At 36.0% G+C, this 24068-nt stretch overlaps 3 protein-coding genes across 6 annotated transcripts; 1 reads left to right on the top strand and 2 right to left on the bottom strand.

Moving 5' to 3' along the window:
• Window positions 1-342: 342 nt before the first annotated feature.
• On the top strand, window positions 343-14520 carry LOC126972784 (ankyrin-3-like). Of its 3 annotated transcripts, none has more exons than XM_050819827.1 (9): window positions 343-522; window positions 776-1211; window positions 1936-2093; window positions 3717-3892; window positions 6095-6245; window positions 9080-9201; window positions 11273-11402; window positions 11475-11658; window positions 13500-14520. In XM_050819827.1, the coding sequence occupies exons 1-9, from the start codon at window positions 468-470 to the stop codon at window positions 13894-13896; spliced, it is 1809 nt and encodes a 602-aa protein (XP_050675784.1). In that variant the 5' UTR covers window positions 343-467; the 3' UTR covers window positions 13897-14520. The 3 variants fall into 3 exon arrangements, with proteins under 3 accessions (XP_050675784.1, XP_050675783.1, XP_050675785.1); XM_050819826.1 differs by having other exon boundaries at window positions 343-546; XM_050819828.1 differs by lacking the exons at window positions 11273-11402; window positions 13500-14520 and having other exon boundaries at window positions 343-546; window positions 11475-11637.
• LOC126972879 (ankyrin repeat domain-containing protein 39-like) lies at window positions 13914-16314 on the bottom strand. Of its 2 annotated transcripts, XM_050819989.1 has the most exons (3): window positions 15843-16095; window positions 15550-15771; window positions 13914-14951 (listed from the first exon to the last, which is right to left on the bottom strand). In XM_050819989.1, the coding sequence occupies exons 1-3, from the start codon at window positions 15946-15948 to the stop codon at window positions 14761-14763; spliced, it is 519 nt and encodes a 172-aa protein (XP_050675946.1). In that variant the 5' UTR covers window positions 15949-16095; the 3' UTR covers window positions 13914-14760. The 2 variants fall into 2 exon arrangements, with proteins under 2 accessions (XP_050675946.1, XP_050675947.1); XM_050819990.1 differs by lacking the exon at window positions 15550-15771 and having other exon boundaries at window positions 14744-14951; window positions 15843-16314.
• A 30-nt stretch (window positions 16315-16344) lies between these two features.
• LOC126972886 (uncharacterized) lies at window positions 16345-17274 on the bottom strand. Its single transcript, XM_050819998.1, has 3 exons — window positions 16941-17274; window positions 16708-16811; window positions 16345-16530 (listed from the first exon to the last, which is right to left on the bottom strand). The coding sequence occupies exons 1-3, from the start codon at window positions 17020-17022 to the stop codon at window positions 16345-16347; spliced, it is 372 nt and encodes a 123-aa protein (XP_050675955.1). The 5' UTR covers window positions 17023-17274.
• Between the last annotated feature and the right edge of the window lie 6794 nt (window positions 17275-24068).

Here is a 24068-nt window from a genome sequence, read left to right as displayed (position 1 = left end):
AAATGAAGGAACTGTGGAGCACCTTATTTTCGACTGTAAATCATTTTGAATTGACAGACTTGTACTGGCTAGTGAAATCAGCGATTCAAAAATTTTATGTGATTCTTCATCCCGCGCGCCTCCACTTGATCAGTTATCAAGAGACAAAAGAAGTAATAAACCATTATATAAATATATTAAGAATATTATTTTAACTATATAAAATAAAGTGTAGTGATAAGTGAACTGTGAAATGAAGCGTATATATATTTAAATAATAATAAAAGGCTCGACTTAAAGGTCTTAGTTACCAGGTCATAAAATCCCAAAAAAAAAGTAAGATAAGTTTTCCAATATAAATAAATATTATTAATTACTACAACTGAGTATTTTGAATTTTAATTTCATTTCATCATCATTCATGTATTTTCAGATGCTTAATGTTAAAATAAACGAGACAAAACTTTATAAGATTTCGGTCCTGCAACATGAGCCACTTAGAAGATATTTTATACTCAAAAATCATCATTGAAGATCTTGAAGGTGTTAATCAGTGTATTTATGAAGGTAGCAAAAAATCAATCTATATTTATTTATTATAAAAGTGTATATGATATGGATGCACTTTTACATTGTTATTTAAATCTAAAACTTATTTAACAATGTTCTACAGTAGGTAATCTTACAGCTGTGAGTTTTGTGATCTTTTCTTAACATCGATTGTAAATTATGAAATAGTTTCAATTCAGTTCTGATTATAATAATGTTGATCTAAGTGAAGACTATTTTATTTTAGGTGTCAATCCTAATAAGGTGACTAATCATGGGAAGACTTGTCTGGGAGAGGCTGCAAGGCTTGGAAATGTTATCATCGTAAAGAACTTAATTGATGCCATAACAGAACCTGAGGCGGGATCAGAAAGTAATGTATCTAAGAAGAGAACAGTAAAACCCCACAAAAGGAAATATCGAGGTTGTGGGCATCAAGAAGAAAGTGTTAGCAAATGTAAAAGTAGAACTGAAAGGACATTTAGTGAAAGTCATAAGAATGAGAAAAACCAGGGCTATTTTGTTCTTATTAATAGTGATGGTTCAAGTAGCGATGAGAGCCGTTTACGGTCACCAACATGTACTTCCTTAGAGTCCACACCAGTTGATTTAGAGTGGGATGAAGATTTTTCTAATGTTGCTCCGCCTACTGTTGAAGATGAAAGTTGGTGCTCTATGTACATGTATGTACCAATGAACACTTAAGTATTTTTAGATCTGAGAATCTCTTTTAACACATCATTAAGTGCATTTTGATTTTTAAGACCTGTAGATATTTACTATTGGACACAAAAATGTATTGTAATATTTTTACATGGTGTGTTTTTAGTTTGTTGGTTATATTAGTGAAGAGACAGCAAAAAATAATCAAATGATCTGTGGTACTTAAATTTTGTTGGTTTTTCATTTTTAAACCCAGAAATATCATCTGATTAGCCAATTCCCTTGGAAACAAACTAGATGCTCCAAATGTAGGTATCTCCAAAATTAACTCATAATTTTTAGTGAGTATTCTATTACTAGCTGCCTGTGACACTAAATTATTAATTATTATTGTATTTAGGGTTCATTATTTTGGTGATAATTACTTACACAAAAGATAGATATATGCACACTTTTTTGTAGGACTTCTAAAAAACACATTTCCATTAAGCATTACATATTATGTGTAACACTTTTCCCAGTCCATGTCAAAATAGCCCACTGGTGGTGCATTTTTTCATCCTTGATATCTATAGCTGTAGTTAAAAAATTAAATTTAATTAATTAAATATAAATAGATTGACCACATGCATAATTCTTAATCTTCTCTAGTACACTTCATAATTAAATTTGCTTAATGCGGAACCACTCTACCACATTTTAGGCGGTCTTACCTGTATTATCTTCAATTTCCAATATCAACAGGTGGTATGCAGCAATATTGGAGAATACTGGTGCTGCCATCGAAGCTGCTTCAAAGTTTACTAATGGTATAAACCAACAAGATGCATTTATGAGAACAGCTTTGCATTATGCAGCTGAACAAGGGCACACAGATGTTGTAAACCTACTTATAAATGCAGGTAAATCATAAACTTTAACATGTCTGTCGTAATGTATTTTCTTTTTCTAAAAAACTATATATTATATTTGTGTTAGGACTTTTTAAGACAAGATTCTACTATTTTTAAATTTTAGCCCTGTGCTTCCCTGGGGCGTAAAAAGAATAAGGTAGTCCCATGCCCAAGGGTATCGTAGGAGACGACTACGGGCTTTTTGAAAGTAGAAGAGTCACGCTGCCGTCTTATGACGTCAGCACAATCGGACCAGACTCGTCCGGGTTACTTACCACACTCGTACAGAATACCGGCGTGTAGTAACGGTCTAGTGCCGCTATGTTTCGCATAGGTTAGTGTCGAGGACCGGAGGCCATCCTTTTGTCTCATATCGGGGTATGTGTGTACGTTAGGGAGAAGATCAGCTGCCGCGGCGACGGCGCGCCGTCTCGGCAATTTTGAGGGTAGGGAACGGATCACCTCATGGGCTGCGTTCAAGCGGCATTTGATGTCGTGCTTGCACAGATCCCCTCCGCTGAAATCGTAGTCTTGGGTTGATTTCAACGGACACAATGCCGTATGGCTTGGATCACGTGCCACAGACTAAGCAGCGCGATCTGTGCATAAATTTGCATTGGTTTATGGTCTGTCCCAATTGGTTGAGTCGCCAACGCGGCTCTCGGATAGCCACATGCCGTCCTTATTAGAACTTCTGCTGACTACACATCCCGATTGTTACCAGGTCTCTGTCGACGCCTCTATCGGAACGTCCCACCATTGCCTGGTCAGGAGTGTAGTGCCTATCCAAAGCCAACGTCGCGGACCACCAGCGACCCGCCGCGTTTGGCACTACAAGTCAGCAGATTCGGATAGGATGCGTTCCTTTTTTGCATCCTACCCTTGGGGCAAGGTTTCTTTCCCTTCGGATGATCCTAGTGCCTGCGCCATAGCAGTAGGCGATGTGATACTGCAGGGCATGTATATTTTTATACCAAGCTCTGTAGTACCGATCGGTGGCAGATCACAGCCCTGGTTCGATGTGTCAGTTAAAGCAACATCTGACTGCAAAAAACAGGCGTTTGCAATACGAGAATGTGGGCGGCAGTGATCACTTAACACCAGGATATAGGAGCTATTTGTTATTTTTTGCAAATTTGAAAACAAAATTTATGAATGATGGGGACGTCGAAATTTAATAATTGATAAATAAATTTTGTTTTCAATATTAATTTGTGTAATAAATCCCAGAAGTGGGGGTCCTAGAGACATCTCAAGTCAATGTCCTAAAATGCAAATATTGGGGTTGAGCAGAACTGTAAAGTAGATCCTGTAGATGAATCCACAACCTAAGAGTTGAACAAAGCATACAAGATTTTATGACGATACGTCACTCGAACGGTTAGCTCATTTGGTTAGAGCACTGGCACGGAACGCTAGAGGTTCGAGTCCCGCATCGTTCATAAAATTTTGTTTTTCAAATTTCTATTTGTGAATTTATGTGTGTGTCTCTTTTTACCGTCGCTTTTTCGTTTCATCGCCTTTCAAATCACAACGATGCAAAAGAAGTCTCAATAATACCCTTTTAAATGTTTTTCTTTAATTATCTTTTCTTTATTAACTTTCATTAATTAGAGTTAACTTTCCTTAAAGGAAGCAAGCTCGATGTTACGGCTGGAGACGGACTAACCCCCCTTCATGCAGCCGTTATTAAGAACCATATTGGAACTGTGAAGCTCTTATTATCAGCTGGGAGTCACGTAAACTACAAGACACATGAAAAAATGACAGCCCTACACTTTGCTGCATCCAGAGGTTACCTAGAGCTGGTAAGTTAAATGTATATAAATATTATAAATTGGTAATGGTATGAGGTACCTGCCTCTTGTGGTGAGTTAAGTGGGAAAGGCTCCTGTACCATCGTACAACACTGTACTTTTTCAATAAAGTCTTTGTTAAAGTAACGTTTTAAAACGACGCAAGCTAGTGTAACTAACCTTCGCTCTGTAAAAAAATTAGGTTCAAAAGTTTCGAAATCAGTGTTGTTAAAATAAGTTAACATTAAAACAGGTGGAAAACCAGTGGGAGGTTCCTTTGCACAGGATGCCGGCTAGATTATGGGTATCGAATAACCACAACGGCGCCTATTTATGCCGTGAAGCAGTAATGTGTAAGCATTACTGTGTTTCGCTCTGAAGGGCGCCGTAGCTAGTGAAATTACTGGGCAAATGAGACTGAACATCTTATGTCTCAAGGTGACGAGCGCAATTGTAGTGCCGCTCAGAATTTTTGAGTATTTCAAGAATCCTGAGCGGCACTGCATTGTAATGGGCAGGGCGTATCAATTAGCATCAGCTGAACGTCCTGCTCGTCTCGTGCCTTATTATCATAAATAAAAAAATTAAAACAGGTAGACATTGAGGGCTGTCGATGGACGTCAAAACTTAAGGCTTATAAAAATATTTTGTTTTGATATTCAGATTTTGTTGTGTTTTTTAACAATTCTCTTGAATTTCGTAATACATTTTCTGGGATCTTGTAATAGTTATTTATGCAATTGTGGATTGATAATAGTATCACATGAATGTTTTAATACCTAATTAACAACAGTTGCATACAAGACTTTATCTACACCCAGTATATGAATCCTCTAAAAGATTCTGGAACAGATAGCTTACTGCTAACATCAAAACACCAGTCCTAGTAGTAACCTTATTTCATTCATTACTGATTATATACAGATAAACTAAGTATTAATGAAACAATTATTTATTTTAATAGTAATTTACATTTTGTATGGTGCAATAATTAAAATTCAGCTCGAATATTCAGCGTTTAAAATGAATCACTCATTTTTTGTAAACAAAATAATAAAAATATCGAAGAAAAATGGCGGGGATTCGAATAATCTACTTTTCTTTTACGGCGCGCGGTGTTCTGGTAGTGAGGAATGCGCGTTCGAACGAAAATGTTCTTTTTTTGAAATTCATACAGATACCACGCATCGAACAATAAGAATGTGGCTGTCTGTTGAAACTCTTTGCGCATGAAGGGATCGAAAAAAAACATAGGGGTGTTGTTATGAATTTCAGTACAACATTACAACACTCGTTTGGATGATGGTTATTAGAATGGTTATTACAACATTGGGTGTTTTAATGTTGGCAATAAGTTTACTGTTTCAGAATCTTTAATAGAGGTTTTAAAGCATGGGTGTAGATAAAAGTATAGACAACACCCCACAAAAGACTTACTTGCTCGACTTAGCCGCGTAGTAGGCGTTATAAGTTTATGTTTGTTCCAGTTGACTGTTCGGTGTTAACATTATGGTTATGATAGTTTCTAGCAAATTCACTTATGTGCATATACATACAAAACATTATCAAGAATATATTGAGAGCCAACAGTCAAGATGTTTATTTCTTTAAATTTTGCTCTCACAGATTCTTTATCACCTAGGTGATTAATTATTACCTAGGTTGTTATCTAGGTTCTGCAGCACAAAGACGGAATTAATATCGGTTATTACTACCCCGTAGTAATATACCATAGGACATTATACCATGAAAATAACCTTAAGTCGCGACGTATCTATGTCAGTTATATGTCTTTAAAATTTTTAACCGCGTACGCTGCAGAACTCTTGTTGTAATTGTGATTTGGAATCCAGAGTTATGCCAAGAAATAATAGTAGATTCCACCGGTTTTCACCTATCCCTTAAACAGAACATCTGCATCTACATTTTTGACATTTGGTACGGTAAATTTTATATATTGCGTAATTTTGTGGTAATTTTGTTGGATCACTTCGCGTATATTGTAATTAAAATTATTTGTAAATTTAATTGAAAATAAGAACTTGTAATACCATTCTGTTTTGACAAGAGCAACCCTAGAGTTTCTTGCTGGTTCTTCTATGAGAAAGTCTGCCTCCCGAATGAGCTGTGCTATGAATAAATGACATATTTAAAGTTTAATGAAATTAACGTAAGAAATAAAATATTTTTGATTTGATTTGTATTGTACTTCAGGTAAAGATTCTGGTGAGTAACGGTGCGCATTATGAAGCAAGAGATACGAATGAGAGAACAGCTTTATATTTAGCATCAGGCAGAGGTCACTACGATGTTGTCAAGTATCTTATATCTGTTGGTGCCAATGTCAATGGCGAAGAAATACATGGTATATCATTTAAATTGTTTTTTTAAATAAGTAAACAAGTAGCTGTAGTAATCCAGTGGTGATTATAGATTCGTGCAAGGGAAGGACTGGGGGTTCAAAAAATTTATAAGGAGGTTAAGGTGGTCAAGTTCAGTTAGAAGTTCAGGACGATAAACAATTTTAGTTTTTGTAGAGAAGAAATGGGTGAAGTGCTAAAATCATCGACTTTCTCCGCCGGTGCTAGTAACAAATTAAAATGGCGTCTTCGTGTGAACCCAAAGGAAGACCTCTACGAAGAGAGCAAAGATATATCGTTATATCTGTTGTTAGTGTCGTGTAATAAGTTAGAAGTACGTGCTTAGTTCAAGTTCTCCATACTTAATTATACTAGGCATTTCATACGCATATAAACTGTGGAAGGAATTCTGATGGTTTAAAATAGCGCAACTGAAACTATACCGTTAGTGGACAGGGCTTACATACTGTATGGGCACTCGGATCAGTTTGTTTAGGCGAGTGAGTACGATGGAATCCCTGTCAGATGAGATTTTAAAACAGATGAAACAAGGATTTAAAATACATTCGTTTGTTATAAAGTGGTGCAGAAATTATACGGATCGTCGTCCCAAGGGGTATGGTATGGTATAGGGGCTCCTGTTTCCGCAAATAAACCACTAGTATGGGTCCATTTTGCGTGCAGTATTGGCCAGTTACTCCAACCAGCCCAGCTCCACCCAGAAGTTCAGTACATTCCTGGAGTGTTCGCAGACTTCCTGGAGCGACCTCGTATTAGTTAAGGTTTTTGCCCGTTGGTTGGCCACCTCCGCACATTCCAGGATTACGTGAGTGACTGTTTCGTCCTCGGCTTGACAGACTCTGCACTTAAGACTGTCCGTTACGCCGATTGTGAAAAGGTGTTTGTTTAGTGATGTGTGACCTGTTAGGGTGCCCACCATTATACGGTCTGTTGTGTTGTTAAGTCTACGTGTCTCGTCCCAAGGGGAATTGAATCACTTTTCACGTGTAAGTAGACCAATTGCTTAAAAATACAATAAAATTTATTTTATTTGAGGGATGGCATTATGCATACTGTAGGCAGTAACAAAACTAAAATATTTAATTAGTAACTAACAGATTTTATTAATTTTGCCTTTTTTGTGGGATAGTATTTCGCTGTAACCGTAATCATGTCATGCCGCAAACCAATCACGTTGTGCGCATGACAAAATAACTGACAAAGCACATCCTAATATCGACCTAGATTCAATACCAATAACACTCTTTTTAATATGCAGTGACAGTTTTCTGTATCGTTAATTAATTCTGTAAATTTTCGGACTTTGGTTCTAACATAATATTAATCTGTCTGAACAGATCACAAGCTGATCAATTGCTTTAATGATAGCAGAGTTTTATTTGAACGATATAAAAATTACTCAAATTCAAATATTTTTATTCAAAATACGATTCAAATCACTTATTGAACGTCACCAAACTACCACAAAGTCAAATTAAAATAAACATTAAAATTTATAATTAAAACAGTCAAACTCAATAAAGCTTAAACAAAGCGCTTTTGAATTGTCATAATATTTCTTTTAAATTCCTGAATTTTCCATATGTTCAGAAAAACGTGACTAGAGGCTTGTGTTGTTCCTCACTTTCCGTTCGGACCACTGACCTGTATACTGTACTACTGGAAAGACTGTTCCATATGTTTGACAGCAAATATTTTGGTAAATTGAACCTTGTCCAATTTAACCCGCAGAAGAATCAAGTTTGCGCGTTTACCACTAAAAAAACCATTTATCGTATCACCGCTCTTCGCCAAAACTTCCCTTAAAGCCTCGCCTAGTTGCGGAATACTGGGACTCGAAATATCGAGCGATTGCCAATTCCGTGGCCATCTGGAGGACAAAACCAAATTGGCTTCGAAGAAGCTGGGCGTCATTAATAGAGCACGGCAATACTTCAATACAAAGCGCAGGGCCGATCACACATGGAGTATTGCTGTCATCTCTGGTCTGGCGCACCCCAGTATCAGCTCGATCCATTTGACCGCGTGCAATGCAGAGCAGCTCGAATTGTCGGAGACCCAGTTATCTGTGAATGGCTCGCTCACCGGGCGTTGCGGGGAGACGTCGCTTCATTGTGTATGTCTTTACCGATTTATCACGCCATTTCGAGTGTCGCTTGACCGATGCCGAGCGTCTCCTTGTTCTGTCACTGATTTTCATAAAAATTAAGATTTTGAGGTTAAACTTCTTTAGGCGTGACTTGGGGGTAACTCAGAAAATTTTCTGACAGAATTAACGTTAATAATTGAAACAATTTTTAACCATTACAATTTAATGGTTTAAAAAATTGTTTCAAATTGCTCAGTAATATTTTCTGAAAATCTCCAAGTGTAATTGTTCATTTATGACTACTTTGTAATAAATAATTAATAAAAGTTCTCAGTGTGACGTTTGCGACATTTTTGCAAACGTCACACTGAGATACATGCGTTAATTTTTCTTCGTCCATCGGACAGGCAAAAGGTCCTAGCCCATAGAGCCATATTCGTTAATATTCAATAATAACGTTAGATTGATATGTGTGATATTAATAATTTAATTATTTTTATTTAATTATTCATTAGTAACACGTCTATAATTAATGCAAGTATATATTTAGCGGTCTTTAAATTTTTTAAGAATAACATATTTTGTCTATGAGCTTTCAGATATGCAAAAAAAGTATATATATGTATCTGTTAATTATTCCTAAACTTAATTATAATTAAGTTTTACTTCAATCGCGCGTAAAGATTACATGCACACACTTTTTTGGTCTTATTTATTGTTTACTTGCAGGATATACCCCACTGTGTGAAGCTGTTTGGCAAAGATATGCTAATGTTGTGGAATTACTGCTAAAATCTGGAGCAAGAATAACACATTCACATAAATTGTTACACAATGCAATACAGGGTCAGGTATGAGGATGAATTTCGTAGTAGAAATAACGTGCCCGTGATGCCGCCTGGGTGAGAACCAACAGCGACGCACTTTACTGTTTGTTGTGCGGTGTGGAGGGTGCCGTAGTACCTCCTAGTAAAATTACTCATGACAAGCGACACTACAGTGGCACACAGAACCAATTGAAACTCTATGAGCGTATAGCTTATTCTTCGTCGTTACCCTCTTGACAGAGCGGTCGTGGTCATCACGAAGTGAAATCTTTTGGGGCAGATGTGATTCGGTCCACGAGAATTCGCCACTTTTCCCTGCCGCCGACAGTCTGCTGCACTCGTTAAATGGACCGCCCAGCAGTCCAGACAGCAGACTTAATTTGGTCGATCCATCGCATGGGCGACCTTCCTCGCGCTCTGGTGCCCTCCAGTTTGCCCTGCAAGACAAGGCGCTAAATGCACTCAATCTCGCGCCGGGAGACGTGTTCGAAGAACTTAAGAATGCGGCTCTGTATTAACACCGAAAGGCGTTGTATAATGCCTATAAGTTCATGGAGAATAGAGATGTGGGTGCGAAACTCGGTCCATGAAATTCCCAGCATTCTCCTCCAGCACCACATCTCCAGAGCATCAATTTTCTTTTTCTCGGCTTGTCGCAACGTCCACGTCTCTGCAGCATACAAAAATATGGGAAAAACAAATGTTTGGACGAGCCGACTTTTCGTGGCTTTTTTTGTTTCCGTTCTTCCATATTTTTTTCAATTTGTCCATCGCAGTTCTTGCTATCGCCAAATGGAGCTTTACTTCATCTATGCATCCTCCATTGTTTGAGATGAATTCACCAACATATACATAAGATTGCACGACCTCACAGTTCCTAGTATGCGTGAGGTCGGGCGAGTTATTGGTGGATCGATCTACAATCATCACCTTGGTTTTACTGCGGTTAATCTTTAATCCAAACTCTAGACTCACCCGCTCCATTTTGAGAAGTAGCTCTTCCATATGACTAACACTGGTCGCAGTGAGCGTATAGCTTATTTGACTAGAGAAATACACTATCTTTTATTGCACTAAAACCAAGCGAATGGTATTAATTACAATAATTTTGGTTTCCGCATTATTTACATATTTCAATGGCTGCGTGACGTCATAAGGCCCGGTATCCACTAAAGTGGAGAGGAGAGGCGATGTCTCATTTGTCTATAGAATTTTGTGTCGGGTTGAGCGGAGCGCTTTTCCCTACTGCCTTCTACCAGCCTCCCAGTGGGATGCTCCTTTCCACAGGAAGCCGGCTAGAGTATAGGTACCACAACGGCACCTATTTCTGCCGTAAAGCAGTAAATTGAACACAGTGAACAGTATGTAAACATTACTGTGTTTCGGTCTGAAGGGCGCCGTAGCTAGTGAAATTACTGGGCAAATGAGACTTAACATCTTATGTCTCAAGGTGACGAGCGCAACTGTAGTGCCGCTCAGAATTATTGGGTTTTTCAAGAATCCTGAGCGGCACTGAATTGTTATGGGTAGAGCGTATCAATTACCATCAGCTGAATGTCCTGCTCGTCTCGTCCCTTATTTTCATTTTAAAAAAACCCGTACATCGCACACCAAAAAGCGTTGCTATAAACACATCATCACCTATCCGCTCTGGTGGAAATAACCTGACAACTCCGCGGCTTTTCTCCTCTCCTCTCCGCTTTGGTGGATCACGGGCCTAACATCGAGCGCCGCTATGAGTGAATGTAGTGACGTCACTGTGCAGCGGCTCCGCTCTGCCGGCCTAGCTAAACAACTCAATATTTTGGAATCTGCGTCGTATCCAAAATATTGTTCCACGTATTGTATATTGTTTTTAATAGAGCAAACTGTAAAGTAATCAAAGATGATATTCCTAATTCTGAGTGGCACTACTCAGTGATGGACAGGTGAACAGGTTCCTCGTCTCATCACTTGATGGTGGAGCAACACGACGTAACACGGCGCGTGAGACATTCTAACTTCAATATTTGCAATTTAGATCATTGTCACTTTCAATCACATAAAAATAGAATTAAATGAAAAAAAAATCACGCAGCTACATATTTTTTTATAGGAAGAAATTGTCAGAATGCTTGTCAATCATGGTGGTGGTATTAATTTAAGGAACGACACTGGTTACACCCCATTATTGCTAGCTGTGCGCCTGTCACAAATACAAATTGTAAAAGTTCTACTACAACATGGTATGTCGTTGATATTCTCAGCCTAATATTCATTCATGATTAAGCGTTAAATAATACAACATATTTTTTCAGGTGCTAATGTAAATGCATGCAATATTATAACAGGTGAAAATGCATTGCATATCGCTATTGAAAGCATAAAATGTCCCAAGGACTTTGATGAGCTATTGATGTGTTTCCTTGATTATAAAATTGATTTAAATTCAACTGCGTTGACAGGAGATACTGCACTCAACAGGGCATTGCTTATACAATGGTAAATAATAATTATTGTGAGCTAATTACATCACACTCTCTATTGGAGCAGGACTCACAACTGAGGGAGTGGCCAGTCACTCGGTGGTCGCAGTAATGACAACAATCACTGATTGGTTTTTCCTAATATGGTGTCTAAATGTGTTCGCCCTTCACTTATTAGGTCTGTGGGTTACCTGGAAGGTTGATGAAGGAACTTGTAGTTTGCCTGATGGTTACTGTCAACCTGCTATCTTGATCCCGAGGGAACATACAACCAGCCATTAACATTGCATTAAAAATCCAGAAAATGTAACCCATTTTATATCTTGTCAAAAGTTTTCCCAGCTCATGCCCAAAATATTTGAAGTGCAAAACTTTAGATACCTTGGGTTGCATTTTAACAATTTTCAAAGGTTTCTCAATTTGTTTAAATAATATGCAGCCAATTGGTAATAGGTAAAGTAGTTTTCTGGAGGTGAAGTTTTTAAATTCAGCAGTTTTTGAGTTAATCAATTAACTGTTAAGATGTATTTATTGTACTCGCTTCCTTTGAGTCTACCCATGTGTCATGATGACCCGGAATTATCACGGATGAAAGGTAATAGTTCCCTTTGACTTTTAAAATCAAGTAATTAAGCTGTAGAAGCTTGTGTGAGATTCATTCCGCATATCAATCTTCAATCATATAAAAAATCATAATAAGATTAATAATTCCCTTTAAAGTATTTGTAAACTTTTACACGAAATAATTTGTTTAGTACAATAGTTAAATAATATATAATAGTTCAAGTACGGAAGTCTTACTCTACAAAATCAATTAATGAAATAAGGACTCTTGCGGTCATACAATAAGGTGTATTTCAGATCACACAGCGCTACTAACCTACATTTTTATTCACCTAAATGTTGGCTCTCTTTCTATCATGTGACTCTTACCTTTTGTGACGACATTAGGGTTGACTTCTTTATGTATAAGGTCATCTTATAAAAATAGCTCGGCTTTTTCTATAATATAAATAGTAATTTTTTAATAATCGTAATTTTAAATCAATATTCTTTCGTTGTCAAACCTACATTAGTTGCAGATAGTAATGTATGTGTTTCAACACACCTACTTAGTTTAAAGGAACTAAATAGGTAGCTATTATGAATGGTAATTTCATTATAATAATAATCACTTTAAATTAGATTGTTTCTGCGTCTTAAGGAAGCTTAAAAAATATAAATTTGGATCGCAATGACCATTATATATGCTTTGCTTTATGTTTCTGTATGTTTAAAATATCGGTCGGATCTATGAAGTAGGTGACATCAAAGTTTGCCCGTGCGTCACTGCTCGCTCGTAATACCCTATTGGCTGGCTTTTTTTATTGGAATAGGAGGACAAACGAGCGTACGGGTCACCTGGTGTTAAGTGATCACCGCCGCCCACATTCTCTTGCAACACCAGAGGAGTGTCAGGAGCGTTGCCAACCTTTAAGGAAGGTGTACGTGCTTTTTTTAAAGGTACCCATGTGGTATCGTCCCGGAAACACCGCACAAGGAAGCTCATTCCACGGCTAGTACGTGGAAGAAAACTCCTTGAAAACCGCACTGTGGAGGACCGCCACACATCCAGATGGTGGGGATGATATCCTACCCTGTGGCGTGTCGTGCGAAGGTGGTATTCGGCGGCAGGAATCAGGTTAAACAGCTCTTCGGAACACTTCCCGTGATAAATGCGGCTTACTGAGCAAAGGCCGCACGTGTTTTCGATTTCGATACGACGGGGAGTGAGATAGGCCTGGTACAATGTACAAATTCTTATTTTAGGATGTCCTAATATTGTCACATTTTTTAACATTGATAAAACTATTGCAGGGATCATGTAGCTGTTTCGTTGATAAGACACGGTGCTGATGTTAATTTTTGTGATCTACAGTCGTGTGGTTTAGATAATTTATCGATTGTTAGCAGAAGACCTTCAAATAAACTTGCACATTTGCTTATAAAGGCAGGACACTATCTACCCTCCCCCGACAATAGAACATCACAACATAAGAAAGGTACAACAGCCCACTGGTTGCACCAAGTTATTTGTAAGGAACCATTAAATCTTTTGGACCTCTGCAGACTTAAGATTAGAATGCTCTGTCACAGTAAACCACTGTATAGTTATGTATCACAACTACCCTTACCAAAATGTCTCAAGAGCTTTCTAATGTTTCAACATGAATTTAATATCGAATGTGAGGGGTCGAAACTATTGAACAGTTGAAAAATAAAACATTAATACTAGTTTTAAAATTTATTGCAACACTTAATACAGTAGACGGTACAAAGTGTAATTTGGAGGAATTTTCTTTATGTGGTATACACAAATATTTAAAACAATAATTTTATTCCTACACAACTATCCTAAAACATTAAATTATTATACTAAATATTAATATGTTAGAAAATAATAGTTACTTTATATTCCTCACTGTTGTATACTTTAAAATAATATTCTAAAAAAATCTTATGTACTATGGTGTATTTGAATCAGTTATTTATTTAAGAATATTATATTATCTTATAAACAATTGTATATATGTTAGCCTATTAAAAAATAGTAATATTGTTATATATCACACATATATTTGTGTTTATCACTATGACAACAATCAATCCATAGACTCATATATCCAGAAAGGCTTGAATCCAGGGCCTGTAGAATAATAAAAAAAGTATAAAGTATATATTCAAAATGGAATTTTATTGTTAACACATGTAAGTGTTCACTATGGCAAAATATTATAATACTAATGTAGAACATATTTTTGATGATTTTGGTCCTAGTCAAACAGATAGTAAATAAGTACTTTATAAGATTGGAACATAAATAAAAGTAAAAATGATACATATTGTTTCAATAAAAATACTAATTTAATCCCTTTTCTAGGTATTCTCTTCAACATATGTACATGAATGCATATTATTATTAAAAAAGGCAGTTCATGTATTTGCCCATATGTATTTATGCTGTATTTAAATGTGATTAACATTAAATGAAAATATAACTTTAATAACAATGTGATATGTTAAATCTACACAAATATTAGGTGCTAGATTTAAATAACAAAGACAATTTGTTAACTTTTTAATTAAGGCTAGGAATTAATCCTTTGTTATCTTTCATATTACGTAATTGTGGGCATGCAGCTAACAAAGTCTCTATCAAGTGAATGTGTTTGCCTTCTACAGCCTTGTGAAGTATAGTCTTGCCATCATCATCCTTTACTTGAAGGTTTGCACCAGACTCGATCAAATATCTCACAGTAGATATTTTACCTGAAAATAATATTATTATCATGTTAAAATATTTTTTTTGACGTTATTAAAATTGGATTAAACTAAAACCAATATTATAAGTGCATCGGACCAAAATAGCACTACACCATCTGCCAGTGGGTGTTATAAAAGGCAATTAAGGAATACAAAGAACAGAAGAGAACTACAACTATGATTGACAACGCACCAAGCATAGCGATTATGGCAAAAAAACCCTAAAAAGCAAACATGTTTATCTAGCCCGTAGTTTCTCAACCTTATTTTGCTCACAGTCCACTTTGAGAATATGTTTTTTTCTAGAGTATTTTCTTTGCCTTTTTAGACTATATTTTTTAATCTACCCACGCCATTTCAATGCCCTCTAATTTTCTCTGGGTCTTCTACTGCCCCCCCCGAAAGTCTCAACGCCAACATGGGGGCGTTATCGCCCATGTTGAGAACCTATGATCTAGCCCAATTAATTTCTTCAAAAGATCTAATGTCCAAAGAAGTTACCAGGAGAAAAGCAAATGAAATTCATGGTTTCTTTAATATTATAATATAACATTGTCGGATCTTAATGTTGGGTAGTCAAAATCTAGTGGTGTACTTTGCTTACCAGCTGCACTTGCTTTGTGTAAAGGTGTTGCTTTTCCACTCTTTGTTGTGATATCAATTAAAGCCCCATTTTCTAACAAAAATTTACATATTTCCAAGTGACCATTTCGTGCTGCATAGTGCAGAGCAGTATAGCCAGCATTGTCTTGAGTATTGACGAATTCAGCTACATTTTTTGCTTTATTAATCAAATAAGCTAATCTTGACATATCTCCAGAGAATGCTACAAACAAAATATATTCATATTAAATCAAAATTGACATTTTATAATTTTCATGGTATATAAAAACATACCTGCATTCCAAATGCCCCTTTCCCAATCCATTTCTGATAATGTTTGACAAACGGAACTATTTGCAGTTGCAGCAGTACAATCATGATCACAACAATTTTTCTCCATTGTTAATATTTATTAAAATGATGATAACAAAATAATTGATTAGAATTAAAACACAGCTCAAATATCCCTTTGTAAGGTCCAAGTAATTTCAGCTTCACCAGTACTTGAGACAACCTTATATCCCAATTGACTCATAGAATTAATGAGTTGAAGAACATTTGTTTTCATAGTAACACCATTCACAACAGCACCAGAGCCAGGGTATCGCTTAGTCAATGCTGTTATTTCATCTACACCCAATCCAAATACTGAACAATCATTAGCATGTAAAGAGCCTTTTATTGCAATATAAACAGCACCATCTTCTGACATTGGAATATTGGCTAAGTTAGAACCTGAAACATTTTGACTGTGCTTTGTGTCCATTATAAGGGGTTAAAGTAAACAATTATACAGTTAAACCTCGTCCTTGTTTGAATGGTGATATTGTAATGCTTCCTTACTGAAGTTGGTAATGTTATCTTGTTCTACAATAATTGAAGGTTCTGGTTCTGAAAATTCTTTTCTCATTGTCCACATGTATTCATTGTAATCTTGTTTAACTGCTGTAGAACTAGAAGCAACCACTTTATACCCTAAGACCTAAAATTATGAAAATATTTATAGATTATCTTAATTGCAATCTTGATGATTTATATTGAAACCACTGCCAATTAGGAAAATACACTTCAAAATTTGGTGGTTGACCATGAATGACTACAGAATAACAGAACATAAATTTTGTAAAGACTGGTAGTAATAAGGTAATAGAATACATACTTCTAAAGCACTCAATATCACACATGGATGTTGCAGATAGACAATGGTTGAATCATCAGAATAACCTCCACATGCAAATCTTTTCAGTTGTTCTATATCTCCAGCTACCAACAATTAATAAATATGTCATTACATTCTCTTGATAAACATTTATCTATTATCATTTAGCGCACACTAGTGTTATCAACAATATGCTCAAGACTAAAAAGGTTTATCAAACAGCTAGTAGCTACCTTTCAGGCCAGAAACCAAAACACGCCAAGGGTTTTTGTGGCCGTAAGAAGCTAAATTGCCTCTAATCAAAATGTAGGGCATTGATTACGGATAACAGGATGCAGTTAGCGAAGCCACAAACAACTAACAAGTCTCAACTGTCTGAGTCACTGACTAATAGATATTAAAATTAAGTACGTATTTATCAAAACATCAAAATATGTTTTACGTTACAGATGCAGCATTTACAACACTGTCAATCTATTTATATAGTGACTAATACGTTAATTATTAGGTCATTAAATCTACATTTATATTACAACTTACAAGTTTACATTACAAATTACAATATTGTTTATTAGGTATGGGTATATAGTAGGTAGTTAGGTACTAAATTAATACTCTTTGGTATAACGTAAAGTACTCTGTGTTTTCTCAATTGACAAAATATTGTACTACGTGCCAAAGAGAAATTAAACACTACGTGCGTCTTAGAACAATAACACTATAGAAGTAGTATAAGGAACATACTCCTTTTAGACTGTGGATAGCAATAGTTTTGACAGGAGTAATCTTAGGTGTTTGCATATTATTATTATGATTAAAACTACCCCTAACGGAATTACATCTTAGACATAAAGTCACATACTCAACAGATAATTGGCAATGTAAATGAAGTAAACACAATAACGAAAAGCATGTAGAGGGTGTTTTTTAACCTAGATAGAACTTTAAATTGTAAAAAGTAACACAAAAAATTAAATTTTGATAAAACATTTTTTTTTATTTGTTTCAGTATTCTCTGACAAATCATCATGAATAGACTCACGCTTGAACAACGCTACGAAATTATCCAAATTTACTTTGAAAATCAGTCGTCGATTCGCGCAACTTATAGATGACTTCGTCATTTTTATGGCGTACATAATCGTCCATCTGAACAAGCCATTCGTCGAACTGTGGATAGATTTCGTACCACATACTCTCTAGAGGATGCAACAACACCAACACGTCGAAGGAATGTGAGTAGTGAAGAGAATATCGCCGCTGTAAACGAAAGTGTGGAAGAAGATCCAAATTTATCGATTCGTCGTCGGTCGCAGCAATTGGGGCTCTGTCCGTCCACTAAGTGGAAAATTTTGCGCAAAGATCTCGGCCTACACCCGTATAAGATCCAGCTGGTGCAGGAATTGAAGCCACGAGACCATTATATGCGTCGTTCTTTCGCCGATTGGGCTCTAGAGCAGTTGGCAACTGACCCGTTGTTTTATCGCAAAATTGTGTTCAGCGATGAGGCGCATTTTTGGCTTAACGGGTTTGGTTATAAGCAAAATTGCCGCATATGGAGTGAGACCAATCCACAAGAGACCATACAGACTCCATTACATCCAGAAAAATGCACCGTTTGGTGCGGTTTTCACGCTGGTGGCATCATCGGACCTTATTTCTTCAAAAATGAGGCCGGAGCTCGCGTTACGGTCAATGGAGATCGTTATCGCACCATGATCAATGATTTTTTGTTTGAAAATATGGATGACATTGATCCGGAGGAGATGTGGTTTCATCAGGATGGCGCTACGTGCCATACGGCGAACGCAACCATCGACTTATTGAAATCAAAATTTGGCGATAACTTGATTTCGAGAAATGGACCTGTCAATTGGCCTCCAAGGTCGTGCGATTTGACACCTCTCGATTATTTCCTGTGGGGCTACGTGAAGTCACTGGTTTATGCTGATAAACCAGCAACAATTGACGCCTTGGAGGCCAGCATTGTTCGTGTTATTCGTGACATACGGCCAGCAGTGCTCGAAAAAGTGGCCCAAAATTGGACGCCCAGAATGCGCTTCGTCAAGAACAGCCGCGGTGCCTATATGCCCGAAATCATTTTCAAATGTTAATGTCACGTATTGATCTTTCGAATAAAAAATAAATTTTGATTACAATTTAATTTTTTGTGTTATTTTTTACAATTTCAAGTTATATCGGGCTTAAAAAAACACCCTCTACTCATACCATAACATAACAAAAGATAAGTAATATTATGAATGAATGAAATTTCTTTACTCATTTAGGTACAATTTGTTCGCTTCTGTAAGTCCAGTTTGATGCCATGTTGGTTCAAGATACTACTAAGAGATTACAAAAGTAATTTCAATAATATTATGTGAAAACTACGGTCAGAACTCTATTAAGGATCAGGTAATATATCGTTTTATTTTTTATCTCAATATATTGTTTTATTTTTTATCTCAATTTACTTATTTTCTTTCTTAAATCTATATTTTTTTAATACGTATTAATAACTATGTAGTATTTCATTTATCTAATACAATAAATAAAGGCATTATGCGAGCATTTTATTAAATAAAATATATAATTACTTGAACATTAAGATAATTAATTATCGGAAAAAATAAAAAAAAAAGCTGAACCAGACCTCCCGATAGCAAGATCACCCAGCCACCACAAGTAGCGCCCGTTCACGAGCATGACGCATGGACCAGCTATCGCCTCCCTCAACCATATTTTAGGGAAGGGAACGACCCGCCCCACGTCGCCGCCACAAGCAGAGGCATATTATGAGCGAGCATGACGATGTCTGTCACAAGAAATCTACCGAATAACAAATAATGTTCATCTATATATTACGCAATACTTACTAAATGCCTTTATTTACAATTAACCATTTTCTTTCAATTAACATAACTCATAATTATTATTCATATTATGATTGATTAAAAAACATACAAACAATATAAATATTTAAATTATATAACTATAATGACATTTATCAAACTGAGACAGACACGTAACAGCCCAGCCGTTCAGTTCCAAGGGTTCTTTAGATCCAGATATTTTATAGTACCCTTTTGTATACAACTTTTTCTTCAGCACTGAATTATATTCATTTAAAGCTAAGTTCTGTAGGTATGTCAACAGGGATCTTATTATAAAAACATACATAGACCTCTGAATTAATTTGTGACTTTTGGAAGTCGACTAATGACCAGCAAGCCTATCCCTATTTCTAGTATTGACATTATCATTGTCACTAATTTTTTCAAACGAATTTTTATATAAAGTAATATAAAAACGAATATTTTTTTACATAAACAAGGTTTTCATATATGTATTGCGATGTCAAAGTCAAGACCTTTATTTCGTTAAATTTATTTCTTAATGATACTCTTGGTCCTAATTTATAGACGGCACACTGCAGTGTGAAAATGGTGTTAACATCGGCAGCATGTCCCCAAAGTAAAATGCCTTATGTCATCAGACTATGAAAATAGCTGAAGTAGACTAGCCTCGCGGTATTTTCATCCATAAGTTGCCGAATTTTTTTAACTGCGCATGCTGTAGAACTAAGCTTTATCGCCAAATTCATAGGAGATTATTCGTTGTGAACCATTCCACTACTTTGGAGTTAGCATTGTTTATGTCATCAAAAGCTAAGCTAAGTATGCTGTCTATTTAGTTTAAAATGTAAAGAAATATCATCTTCAAACAAAACTATCTCATTCTTATTTTGTACAAAGTATGGTAAATCATTTATATACAAGGAATAGGAATGGCCCAAGAATCGAACCCTGTGGAACGCCCATGGTAACGGGAGATCCAGCTGACCTCTTACTGTTCACCTCAATGAGGATATTAGGAGATTATTCGTTGTGAACCATCCCACTACTTTGGAGTTAGCATTGTTCATGTCATCAAAAGCTAAGCTAAGTATGCTGTCTATGTAGTTTAAAATGTAAAGAAATATCATCTTCAAACAAAACTATCTCATTCTTATTTTGTACAAAGTATGGTAAATCATTTATATACAAGGAATAGGAATGGCCCAAGAACGAACCCTGTGGAACGCCCATGGTAACGGGAGATCCAGCTGACCTCTTACTGTTCACCTCAACCTTCTGAACCTTGTTGCCCAAATAAGACTTCAAAAGGCTAAGTGCTTCTCCATTAATACCATAATGATGTAGTTTTCTGATCAAGATTCATGATGAACACAGTCAAATGCCTTCGATAAGTCACATAAGATACCAACGGCATCCTGAGAATTTTCCCAGGCTTAAAAAATTTGCTGAATAAGCTCAACACCAGCACCTGTTGTTGAGCGACCCCTTGAGAAACTAAATTGTTTGGTGCTCATTAAATCATTACTATAAAAATGGTAAAGCAATTGTTGTAAAATAAGCTTTTCAAATATTTTACTTAGCGTCGGTAGAATAGATATAGGTCCAAATTTGTGGAGTCGGATTCTTCCGGCTTTGAATAATGGAATGACTTTGTAGCTTGTACAACCAATAATATCAATTAATACAAATGTCTAATATCCAACTTGTAACGTAATACCTTCGTAGCATTATAGATCGTAGAAATATTAATCGTGCATAATAACTGTAATAAGCGTATGCCGAAAGATTCGTTCTGAAAAGAACATTTTATTTTATATAACATAATATTAGCTCTGATAAGAACCATTTCATAATGCTGTAACATCAACTCATAGAATCATACAGATCACCAGTAGTCACGTCGATCGTCACGTTCTCTCGACGACCGCAGATATACTCACGTGATCAGTCATATGCTTCGCGTTACACAACCGCACAGCAAGGCCGAGCGTACTCGACTGACGCGTCAATCACTATTCATGTAATGTTAATCAATGAGCGACAGAGTAGGTGATAAATGGTCATTGACATCGTATGATCGAGGTTCGACGCGAGTTTACACAAGCCCGCGCTCGCTGGCTGGTTTACTGCGATAGCATTAGTTTTAGAGCGAGATAGAACACATAATATTATCCTCAATTCTTATTGAATGAAACGGTTCACTATTGGTCAAAATGTAAACTATAGTATTGGTGTGTATTTTCTGAACTTGTAAATATTTTTTAAGTAACAATTGTAATTGGTTAACTGTTTTAAGGATTTTGTATATATATCATGTAACTTTCTATTAAATTATCTTCCACATATTCCTCACAGTCAAGCAGTTGTTTTATTTAATCGCCAAACGCTCAATCTCTAAAACTTTACTCTGCTTCAACAAATCAGGAAACACACCATGGTCAACACGTAAGTTAAATATGACAACCAAGTATGGAGAATTATAATCAGCTATGGAGTGAATTATTTTAACTCAAAAGCCATCAAGATCAGCAAGCTTTTTCAATTCTACTGATTTAAAGGCTGTCATTAAATACATCATTGTAAGTAACATGAGTGAATTTGAACTCTATTTTACATTAGACATAATTAATGACTCAGCAAGAGGAGCAGATGACTTTAGGGCCTTGGTGGTGGAAACTGGAATATCAGCAAAAAAAATCTTTCAAAAGCATCCGCGACATCTTGGTCTGTATTCAAGATTTTATCATTTATTCTTAAACTAAAATTTAAGTTTCGAGGTTTGTCTCTTCCAGTCTCACTGTTTATTACTTGCCATGTTGATATTTTATCCGAGCTATTTTTGATTTTATTAATAAATATCTTTGAATATTTTTTTACAGTTAGCAAATCTTTTTGAGTGATTATAAAATTTATCCTCATAAAGTGAGTATAATTTCCTCCTGCTAATATGAATTCCCACCGGTGCACAATCACTGTAGCTAATGATTTATTTATCTGTAAATACTTTGCTTAAATATAACATTATATTCACCTTTGATAACATCAATAACAGAATCATATAGTTCATTGGAGTCCTCACAATAATTTAAACTAGGCAACTTCATTATTTGTTCTAAAATTATTTAGGCGACTAGAGTTCACAGGAACATATTTAACACTGTACTTAAGTTACTATAATTAAAATTAAAAGTGCTTAGTAGGCCACAGTGGTCTGATTCTAATTTATTTGTAATTGACTTTGACTGTGGAACAATATTGGTAAATATATAAAAACAGGTTGATGTAGTCACTGTAATTCTAGTTGGCTCTAAAAAATAAATTTACTAGATTATAGCATCGAAATAGGGATCTTAGTGCTCAGGCAGGATTCAACTAATTAATTGACATTATAATCTCCACAAACAAGAATATTGTTATTAAGATTATTTTTAATTTTAAATAATACTTCATCCATAATTTAAAAAAAAATGCCATATGATGCATTGGGGGTCTGTATACGCTTATTACAAGCTGCTCAAGCTCTATACAGGCTATCTCAATAGTTTGTTCAACTGACAGGCTCACAATATATGAACGTTCTTTATATTTTAAACTATTATGAATCAATTTAAGATCAGTGTATTGCATTTTGACTGTCTAGCGAACTAACGAGCTGGTGATCTAGCGCGCGCACACCTTTTGCATGTGCAAATGATTATGCAAAATTCCGCGGATTCATTCCATATAGCTTCAGCTTTCTGCCACAACTTAATAAGAGTAATTAATATAGTTATTTATTAATTTAGTTTAGTTAAATTATGTGACCGACTTTCGAGCGAGTCGGCCGGTTATAGCAGCCCACCCCAAACGTTATCTCCCATTGCACTTATCCCACCTCGCGTTTCATTCCTGAACTATTACACCAATATTTTTCATTTGGTTTTAAGATAACAAAATTCATTAAATAATAATAGAGGGATAATGAATTCCATCATAACGTACCAACTGATTTTAATCTATATAAAAATGAATTTAGTACTTTAATCAATGATCAATCATAAAAAAACTTCTAGTTGACAATTATCCAGCTCATCCCTCAATCAGCGACTTGAGAAGCATAACTCTTTTTTTTTATGGAATAGGAGGACAAACGAGCGTACGGGTCACCTGTTGTTAAGTGATCACCGCCGCCCACATTCTCTTGCAACACCAGAGGAATCACAGAAGCGTTGCCGGCCTTTAAGGAAGGTATATGCGCTTTTTTTGAAGGTACCCATGTCGTATCGTCCCGGAAACACCGCACAAGGAAGTTCATTCCACATCTTTGTAGCACGTGGAAGAAAGCTCCTTGAAAACCGCACTGTGGAGGACCGCCACACATCCAGATGGTGGGGATGATATCCTAACTTGTGGCGTGTCGTGCGAAGGTGAATTTCGGAGTCTTATTCTCCTGCTTCCTAATACAACATCTGTATTACAACCCATCGACCAAGTAATAATTCGAGCGTTAAAATCAAAATTCCG

This window comes from Leptidea sinapis, chromosome 27 (assembly GCF_905404315.1).
Source record: "Leptidea sinapis chromosome 27, ilLepSina1.1, whole genome shotgun sequence".
In the NCBI taxonomy this organism is placed as follows: domain Eukaryota; kingdom Metazoa; phylum Arthropoda; class Insecta; order Lepidoptera; family Pieridae; genus Leptidea; species Leptidea sinapis.
The sequence above is the reverse complement of the archived record's forward strand: the minus strand, read 5'-3'. Positions and strand labels throughout refer to the sequence as shown.